Source organism: Gossypium raimondii, chromosome 8, assembly GCF_025698545.1.
Source record: "Gossypium raimondii isolate GPD5lz chromosome 8, ASM2569854v1, whole genome shotgun sequence".
NCBI classification, from domain to species: Eukaryota; Viridiplantae; Streptophyta; class Magnoliopsida; order Malvales; family Malvaceae; genus Gossypium; species Gossypium raimondii.
Window position 1 is genome coordinate 9763221 of NC_068572.1, and position 10540 is coordinate 9773760.

General features: G+C 31.4%; 2 protein-coding genes across 2 annotated transcripts; both read right to left on the reverse strand.

Annotated features, from left to right (window-relative positions):
- Positions 1-875: 875 nt before the first annotated feature.
- Positions 876-1483, reverse strand: LOC105790740 (outer envelope membrane protein 7). Its single transcript, XM_012618487.2, has one exon. It carries the CDS (start codon positions 1405-1407, stop codon positions 1144-1146), a length of 264 nt encoding a protein of 87 aa, XP_012473941.1. The 5' UTR covers positions 1408-1483; the 3' UTR covers positions 876-1143.
- Positions 1484-1729: 246 nt separating this feature from the next.
- LOC105790739 (small nuclear ribonucleoprotein SmD1a) lies at positions 1730-3897 on the reverse strand. Its single transcript, XM_012618486.2, has 4 exons — positions 3662-3897; positions 3478-3554; positions 2236-2427; positions 1730-2132 (listed from the first exon to the last, which is right to left on the reverse strand). The coding sequence occupies exons 1-4, from the start codon at positions 3673-3675 to the stop codon at positions 2071-2073; spliced, it is 345 nt and encodes a 114-aa protein (XP_012473940.1). The 5' UTR covers positions 3676-3897; the 3' UTR covers positions 1730-2070.
- Positions 3898-10540: the final 6643 nt, after the last annotated feature.

Consider the following 10540-nt stretch of genomic DNA (forward strand, 5'->3'; position numbering starts at 1 on the left):
AAAAGAAAATTACCTTTTTTTAACAAAAATTGTTGTAGTTTCTTTCTATAACTCTTGTGCGTGTATAAAAAAAAATTACATGCCATTGTTATTGGCTTTTATAGCTGATTACATAATATTCAAAAAAAAAATTCTTTTTTTTTCTTTTTCTGATGTTTCTATCTTCTTTTCTCTATTCCTTTTTCTTCTTTGCAGATATCCACGCCAAGGTCAACGATGATAGGGAGTCGCATCCTTACCATTTCCGTGAAACGATGGCAGAGGGCAGTCTTCGGGTGACGTATCCACTGACATGGCCAGGAGCAGCGACACTTAGGGGATAGAGGTGACTAGGGTTTCTGGAAATTTTTTAAGATAGCGGGCTTTGGGTTTTAATTTTTTTATTTTAGGATTTTTGTATTTGGGCCATTATTTTTTGTAAATAAATTTTAATAATAGACTTTTATTTTATTTTTATTTGTTTGTTTTGTTGGGCCAGATAAAATTGGGCTCTTACAATAATTACTTTAAATTTCAATAATCTAAATTTCCTATTAAAGAATCTTTCTTCTAACAAAATAATTAAAAATTATAAAGTTTTTACTGTTAGGATGAAAATGAGATTTGTAGAAAATTATAAATATTTTTAACAATATAAAATTTTAAAAAAAACCTAAAGGCATTCTCTTTTAGAAAATTGGAATGAGCCCCTCTTCGAGTAAAATTTTAAAAAATGAACTTTGGCTCTTTTATTTATTTGAAATTATTTTTATTAAAACAAATTTATTCGTCGCCTAAATAAAAATGAAAAATCTTGCCCGAAATGTCAATGGTCACACCTTAAGATACAAGATATACTGATAATTCCTCCTTATCTACAGGCACGCTATTCAAAATTGTTTCCAGAAAAGGACACCATTTTCATTTCTCAATCACAAAAGCCAAAGTAGGAAACTCGGTTCTCTCTTTATCTAATAATCATAATAATGCAGAAACAGAAAAATAGCACCAATTAACTCTTCTCTCAACATTAATTCTTAGAGCTAACCTAGAAAAGCAGCAGCAAGAAATCTAAAATAAGATAACACCATAATTCCATTTATCATAAAAAGGAACCCTACTTTCATGATTACTTGGAATGGACCAAACACAAGAATCTCGTCCCTAACTTGCACCCGCTGTGTTCTTGGCGACGGCATCAGCGTAAGAGATAGGCTTCCGATCGGGAGAACCCTTGTTTCCCTCCACAACGTCCTTCGTTTTAACGTCGGAGTCGATGTCGTCGGGATCCCGATCAGGGTCGGAGTTGTCCATGGCGGAGCGAGCCTTGTCCAGTAAAGGTTTAAACGCCATCTCAATAGCCATCCACCCGAAAGCTAGCGCCCCCAAAACCACCGCCGCTTGTTTCACAGGAGTTGATTTCCCCATTTTCTTTCCTTCCTCTTTCTTTTTCCTGATTCTCTGATTTTTATGTTCTTTTTTGGGGACTAATAATAATTTGGCTATTGTTATTGTTACCTATGTTTATATATAAACACTTCGCACAAAATGAACGGGACTGGGCTAAGCAACCTGTGGGTCCCACCAAACAATGATGTTTGTGATGAACGGTCATGATTGTCTAGAAAAAAAACCATTAAAATAACGAGGATGAAACAACTTCGAGAAACGGTAACAAAAAACAAAGTGCCGATTATGCATAGGTAAAAATTGAGGCAGATTTATTAGAAACCTCATTACGTGGTAAATATATTTCAATTATTAATTTAATTTCTTGTTATAATTAATCCAAACATTTAATTGTACAAAAAGAAGGGGAAAAAAAGAGTTCTGATCGAAGGCAATCAACATGATCAAGAATGCCGCATTCCTTCATTTTACAACATAATTGACAGAGGTATTAAAATATCTGCTAGTCGGGAATCTCAGGATCCATGATTAAGCCGTACAACCAAGGCTAATGATCATATAGAAAAGTAAAATATCAATACTATTCCTTTTAATATTCGTAACTTCACCCATAAATTCTCCCCACGACAAAGTTGTCTCCACATCCAGCTGTTACCAAAATTTGGAGGCATGGCAGCATATTTAACGGCCTCGACCTCGCCCGCGTCCACGCCCACGACCCCGACCACGTCCCAATGGCTTCCCTGAATTTGGAAATGCATTAGGAAGATCAATACTAAGATAAGATAAAGCAGATACAGGTAGGATACTCTAAAAGGGGGGGGGGGGGGAATGAAATGGCGATACCAGCTGTTGGCTTCTTTGGTTTCACCCTCGGTGTCTCTTCAACCAGCAATGTCTCAAGATTTAAGCTGTCAGGCAGGATATAGTAGCGAATATTGTTACCCCTAACACTGAGGTGATCCATAGTCACTGGATTTTTTCCCTTCAATGTAAGTTTCACAGTTTTGAGATGGGTGTTCATACTGATATCCACACCTGAAACAAACGAGCAAAGCACTCAGAAAAGTAGCATACCGATATGCTGTTGTCTGTTTGCTCTGGAAATGACTAAAGCCAATTTTGCCATAAAGAAATAGTGATGAGATAGACATACAGAATAACAAAGAATGAAAAGCACTCCAGCAAAGTAGCCAACTAAATGCATGACAGCCACTAGCGTCCAGAAAATGGGATCTGGAGTATACACAACTTCAAGCAAAAGAAGCAAAGATGTTTATGCTAGTGTATCCAAGTACATGCTCTTACAAATTATTGCTTCCACTTTGTAAGGTATTATCACTATCTATCCACCTACTTAAGCCATCATGAGCTAAAAGTGCCTTAAGTGATGATCAATACAGGCAAAGAAACTTCGCATATTTTCCAAAAGAACAATGAGTTAAAAACTTCGCACATATATATGTAGTTCAAGTCCCCTTGTTAATGAAACCAGGAAACAAGTAAATCATTCAATGCAATCTGGTATTAATAAAAGGGTGTAGCTATCCAAGAAGAATTGGGTTTTGTACAACTTTTCCAATATTCAGCAGACCAGGTTAGAAACAATAACAGTAAATAAAATAAATAACCATTTTCTTTTATACAAAGTCACCCTATAAAAAGGTGGAAGTAATTGGTTAACCACATAAAAGCGAGATTGGGAATGGCCTAATTTCATCTAGCAAGAGTTACCAAGGAAGAATAAAACATCGTATAGGCAAGTTAATTACTAATTAATTAACACTTAACAAAAAACAAACACTGGCATTACTAAGTTTAACTAGCAAATCGAACCATAATAATAAAAAAGATTGCCCCAATCGAACCATAATTCAGGTAAATAGCAAACTAAGTTCAGATTTCCGAATCCGAGTCCATTCTTACAAGTAACATTACTCATTATTCATGAAAACAATAAACCCTAATACGTATGTCAGTTTCTACAAACAATCTCAAGCTTTTACAACTTCGCTAAAACGAAGGGCTAGGGTTTATCAAAAACGCTAATGCTGGGGCAAAAAAAGATGAAAAGGGAAATAGAGGAACCTGTGATGGTGCCGTGAACAACGGTTCCATTCTTGAGCTCAATCGACACTGTTTCATTGTTCAACTTCATCAAAAACCTGCTCATAAATTTTCAAATCATAGCCAATATATTAAGAATCTAAAAATATCATTTGCTCGTCACTTGGTTAAAAACAGAGAAACGAATGAAATAGATTTCAGTGACCTGACGAGCTTCATGTTGAGGAGAGGTAATGGTTGAAGCAAAAATGTGAGAGAAAGAGAGGCAGCAGTTGTTGAACTGTGAAAGGAAGCGGGAGAGAGATTGAGCTGTTTGCCCGTTTGTGACGTTGATTTTTTGCTCTCTGGTTTTACTCTGCGATGCGAGAGAGAGGATTTAGGGCTCAGGCCTTTGTCTACATTTGGGGAAAACCTTTATTAAGTATCGACCCAAAACTCTTCCGCCGACTGGTTTTAATTTTGTGACTTGTGGGTAAGTATATCGCAAAAAAATCACTTGCATTAGTGTAAAATTTAGTGGAAAGTTTAAATAGTTTTATGTCTTTTTGTAATTTTTATATAATTAATATTTTAATAATTTAACTGTTAAATTTATTAATATATTTGTATTCATTATGTATATAAATTTTTTAATTGATCTAAAATATTGTCTATATTATTTAACGATTGAAAGTCCCTTTTTACAATAAATGAATAGTTTAAAAAAACTTTAAGCAATTTTAATACATAAATGGATCATGAAATATGGCAATTAAATTGTTAAAATATTAATCGTATAAATATAAGGGTTATTATTTGAGAAAACGATGGATAGGGGAGAGCATTAGATCGAATTGAATGAAAAAATTCGAGTTTGCTGAGTTGACGAGTCCTATTTTATCATTCTAACTCGATTTAAAATTTTTTCGAACCGAATTGAGTGAAATGAATTCAAGTTGAGTCAAATAAATTTGTTCGAGTTAAATTAAAAAACATTAAATTGAACTATTGTTAAGAATATGACTACATTCCTAGTTAAACAACATAAATGCCATGTATATATTTGAAAACTCTTTCAAAACAAAAGAAAAGAAAAATTTAGATAATTAGTATGATAAACTTGATTTCATAATTTACTTATTTAAGGCCTCAAATTTATCATTTTAAATTTTAAAAAAATTATAACTTAGCCTTTTTATATTTTTTATATTTTTGAATATATGTTAATAAAATTTTGGAAAAATTAATTCATAAATATTTTGATTTTAGAATATTATTTTGAATTTTTTAGAGTGACTAATTTGAACAATTTTAAAATTATCAAAGACTCAAGGGTATTTACATCAATTTGTTCTTCGAATTATTTGAATTGTAAAATTTAAGTCGACTCAAACTCAAAAAACTAAATTACTTATTGAAGTTGATCCAAAAAACCAAATAACTTGATTCAATTAATTTGAAACTCGAAAAAAAAGTATTTTTTTTCAAATCAAGTCGAGTTTTGCTCACCCTAATGGTAGTTAAGTTTTTTTAACTCCGTAAACGCGGTTAAGAATTGTTATTTAGACTGTCAATTTTGATCCACATTTAAAACTCAATCCAATCAACTTGAACCCAAACTAGATCCAATCTTTTTTAACCATGAAAAGTCAACAACCCAAACCTGTCCAACCTAAACTTAAAATACTATCAAAAACCTTGTCATTAAACATTCTTAAGACTTTAAATTACTCAAAAACATATTAATAAAATAATTTGATATAATTCAAATGTTTTTGAGTTAATCTAAAATGATTTCAAGATGTTTCAAGCATCTTTCATACATTTTTTAGGCATAGGATCAATCCCCTTTGGAAGGATTGACTCCATCAAGTCAGTAGCTACATGTTATTCTAGTGGATAAAGTATTGATACATGTTCTTGAGGTATTGATACCTAACCCAAAAAACATTGGTACTTGCCTTTATGATATTGATACTTCTTTATTATTGTCAAAAGTATTGATACATTCTTTTTAGGTATCAGTTCCTCATGGTGTAGGGTTATAATTAAACACGATTTTCACCCTACGACAATTATATATTGTCTTGAATGACTAGAAACTTATTGATTGATATAAATACATCTTAAGAATACTCCAAGAAATAATATATCAATATTCAAGCATAAAATGAAGTAAAAATACAAGAGATATTCATTTTCATACATTCTTTCTCTTGTACATAAACTTGGAGTTCTTCGGTGCTATTTTTTTTATAGATCTTATTCATTCTTTGAGAAACCTTATATTTTGTAGACACCCATATTAGAGAAGTTTCTTTCTTTACACCAAAATACATTTGTAGAAGGGGGTGCTTTCTACTTGTGACATAAATGTTAGAGTGGTTCTATCTCAGCGAGTGTAAAAGATTGAGGGAAAAGTTTCTATCTTAGATTTTGTATAAGATAAAGAGTAGAAAATGTTATTAATAGTCCTTGAGAGATATCAATTCTAAAAGAGAGAAATGAGAAAAATCTTTAACAAAATGAGCTAAAATAGTAGAGGTAGGAAATTGAGACTGAACCACTATAAATTATTGTGTCAATTTTTTCTACCATTCCTCATCTTTTAGAAAATGATTTTCCGTTACCAATTTACATTTTTAGGTAAAATTCAATTCACCAAAGCCTTTTAGTCTTCAAAGGTGCCCTTGCTTGATTAATATTCAACAAAATCTTAATCCAATCAATTGTCACTTAAAATCCTCAAAGTTATGAAAGATTAGGTCAAAGATTTTTTTGTCAAAAGAATGCCAATACATATGGCAAGTTGTATAATTTTCCAGTTGCAATTGGAGTTACATCTAAGATGTGCAACTGGCTCTAACATGATAGAAATTAAGAGAATGTAAATATATATTAAATCTATACTACACTTAAAATTTTTGACTAAATTTGTATCATGAGTCAACCGGACACTAACTCAATTGAGAACTTATCAAAAAGTAATTTTTTACAAAATAAATTATATTATTATAAGAATGTTTTTATCTTATTATCTTTGTATATAAAACATTAAAAACTCACACATGGACCGACTTGAGCATAGAATATTGTGGCTTTTAAAATTTCAACCTTACCATTTTAATCAAGGGTGAATATTTGATGCACCACAGTGTTGGAAAAATTCGGTTTGAAAACAATTTTCTTGTATAGCAAAAAATTAAAATTTTGAAAGCTGAGTCGGTTTGTGATATTTATAGCAATAAACCCTTTACTGAAATCACACATGTGATTTTTGCTAGATAGATCCTTTTTGTTCCTAGATTTCAACCAAACAACCTTCTATGTTATTCTCATACCATGAACTACTTCGAGTATGGGTTCGAACAATTTCGAATCAAACATAGAACCAAAAATATTTCCTTTACTTTCAGTAGGAAAGCAAATTTCTCTTTTTAATAGAAACCGATAGAATTGTTATTCCACAAAATAGAATTTATACTTAGAAAATAAATTCTCACTATTTTCAAGTAAAATGACAATATCTCAAAGTTGTGTAAAATTTATTGTGTGTTTAGCCTTACCGGTTCCATCTATTTATAAGGAGAAGAAGTGAAATCCTTGTTGAATTAGTAGAAATTTATTTCAATAGAAAAACAAAATCCTAGTTCAACTAGGAGAGAAAGGGGTGACAACCCTAGTTAAATATACTAGGGTTTGTCGTCCTATGTATTAACATGAGGGGCTTTTAGGCCTCTTCCGTATCAGGTTCAATTATAAGTGTTTCGTAGACTTTTGACCCAATACTTTATAAATTTAATCCAATCTAATATATGTTTTTCTATTTTTAAAATAAACATCATAAATTAATTTAAATAAATAAATAAATTACCCAATTAAATAATTTTCTCAATTCAATTTTAATTTTGTTAAAATCATGACAACTTTACTGTAAAAGAATTTATGAAAAATATATTTAATATTTCTACAGTCAGCGAATTCATAATGACCAATTAATTTAATTTCATTTTTGAACTTCAATTATTTAATTAATTAAATAATAAGTCAAAAAATCATAAATTAAATTTCCATATCATTTCCATTTAATGAGAAAGCCATATTCATTTCCGGATGTTTCTCATTTCTCCAACTTTACCATTTCTATCCATTTTTGTTCATTTGATTCAACATAAAATTCATTTCCGATTTCAACGAGCTAGCGAAGGAACCGATTGAACATATATAATTAGGGCGCAAATGATTTATGATTAAGCTCCAGCTTTTCGCCTCTTAATTATAAACTCATTTAGTCATAAAGTCATTCTACTATAGTATCGTGACTGAACTCTCCCTAATAACATACCATTAAGAAAACAAATCAATCAATACTCGTCGAATTATTCAAATTCGAAAACTAAACTCGATTCGAACTCAAAATTTGAACAAAATTGAGTTGACTCGAATAATTTGATTAATTCGAATAAATTGATTCTTTTAACTTGAAATTCGATTTGTTCTCGATTTTTTCAAGTCGAATCGAGTTTTGCTCACCCATACTATCAAATAGTAATTACGTCATTTATTACAAATATGAATGACCCGTAGCCACGTTTGCTTTTCATCTATCATGTAATGTCAATGAGAGGATATTATTTACTCGTGTATTGGGCTTTGAATTCCACTATTTTGAATGATGCTACATACTGCAGAAGTCGTATATCTAACGCACTAGCTTTCGATTCCTTATCTATTTGAACTCAGGCTTTTACTTACATCAAAGTATATGATCTGTCGTAATTTGATACGTCAAATTAGACTCTCTATTGCACTTAAAGAGTTTATTCTCAAACAATTTAAGTGTCTTCTATATGTTTTTGTTGATTTTTAGTTTTGTTGTTAATAAATTGTAACACCCCTTACCCAAGACCGTTGTCGGAGTCGAGCACGAGGCGTTAACTGACTTAACTTACTAGATCGGAGCATAAGAATTTGCTTTTAAAAAAATTAATTCGCTCACATTCATTCAATCTATCCCTAAAAAGAACCCTCGAGACCCTAAAACATGCAATAGAAATGGTTCGGGTCCAAACCGGGAACATTAAAAATTTTCCGAACACTTAAACAAATCAAAATAATTTATTTTACTGTTCACAATAAAACTGTCCACTCGCATAACAATCACTAATTTAATCATAACTTGAGTAAAGAAACTTGAAATTTAGATCCGTAAATTTTCTCTAAAACTAGACTCATATATCTTCTTACCATAAAATTTTCAGAATTTTTGCTTTAGTTAATTAGTACAGTTTATTCGTTAAATTCTCCCATGTTTCACTGCTCAACATTTCTGACCCCTCTTCACTAAAAATCAATTACCTCATTGTAAAGAATTTGGATAATGTTCTAGTTTGTTTATTTTGAAAATAGACTCACTAAGAAATCTAGACATATAAATTATGACTCATAATTCTTTCCGTACAATTTTTAATGATATTCTAAAGTCAGAACATAGGACTTCAAAAACCATTCTGACCCTGTCTCACTAAAATTCAAATATCTCATAATATATAATTCCTTTGCCTACACTGTTTCTTTCATGTGAAATTAGATTCGATAAGATTTAATTATATATCTCTTTCACTCTCTAATTCCATTTCTACTATCCTTGGTAATTTTTCAAATTCACATCAATGCTGCTGTCCAAAAACTGTTCCATTGCAAATTTTTACTCTTTTATAATGTCTTTGTATTAACTATCATTTGGGCAAATATAACACCAAAACATGTTCTTAAATAGCCATTTTAATAGCTAATCATTATCAAGTATTTCCATGCTATTCATTATCCATATCATAAGGACACACACACACAAAATGACTAAGTCCTTACATGTCATAACTTAAAACATTTCAAACCACAAAATACCGAGTTGATCTGTTGATAGTGTGAAACGATCTCCAACATCCTTACGATCCCTGAATTGTCTTGGCAATACGATAAAAAAAAGAAAATAAAGAGAGTAAGCGTAAAACTTAGTAAGTTTACAAGCAAATAAATAACAACATTTATCATAAATAATTATACTCATAAATCATCAAGTATCATTTCTTTGCTTCTTCTTTAGTTACTCTCTTACTTGTTTACTTACTTGCTTACTTAAATAACTCATGATTATAACTTCTCCTCCCTTGCTGAAATTTCTTTCTCAACTGATAACTGAAATATTCTTAACCTTTATAACTCACCTAAATCTATTTATTATGCTTTTACCTAAACTTTCATGTAACATAGTCTGTTTACTAGCCCGTTGAACCACTTGAAATACTAAGGATACTTGGGTCTCCTGTCTGAAAAAAACTTGCCAAAGCCATGTCCCAGACATGGTCTTACATGGGATGTTTTCTGTACCGCTAATGCCATATCCCAGATATGGTCTTACATGGGAGTTCTCATATCGGTGCCCATGCCATGTCCCAGACATGGTCTTACGGGGAACCTTTCATCTCGGTGCCAACGCCATGTCCCAAACATGGTCTTACATGGAACCTCTCATAACCTCAATAATGCCAATGCCATGTCCCAGACATGATCTTACATGGGATCTCATTCCCTTAATTTCATGACATTTGTATCCGACACATTCCTAATGTTTCAATGGGACTTTTTAACACTGATTCTCTATCATCTCATACTTGAATCAACATTAAATAATTTCATGAAATAAGTACATAATTGCTGGAAAATAACAACATTAATAATAATTATTGAAATATTACATTTATTACCATAAACTTACCTCGATACAAAATACAATCAAATCTATCAACTTAGTCCTCAACCTTTTTCTTTCCCAGGTCTAACTCTGGATTTCGTTCCTCTTGATCTATAATAGCAAATTTAGCTTATATGATACTCACATTCATCAAAACAGTCCTTGACTCAAACTTTGGCAAAATTACAATTTTGCCCCTAAAATTGTGCATATTTCCACTTTTTCCCCAAAGCTCGGAAATTAAACTTCATCCCTTATTCTTATGTTTTACAGCATACTGAACATTTTTCCCTTCTATGGCAACATCAAATTCCCACTCTAACATTTACTTATGAACATTAGGTATTTTTA

Excerpts from the sequence above, each read along its gene's own strand:
- LOC105790740 (XM_012618487.2), bottom strand. The coding sequence starts at position 1,407 with ATGGGGAAATCAACTCCTGTGAAACAAGCGGCGGTGGTTTTGGGGGCG.
- LOC105790739 (XM_012618486.2), bottom strand. Across the intron at positions 2,428-3,477 it reads TGTTCACGGCACCATCACAG|GTGTGGATATCAGTATGAAC; the intron begins GTTCCTCTATTT and ends CGTTTGTTTCAG. Across the intron at positions 2,133-2,235 it reads ACCAAAGAAGCCAACAGCTG|GGAAGCCATTGGGACGTGGT; the intron begins GTATCGCCATTT and ends TTCCAAATTCAG.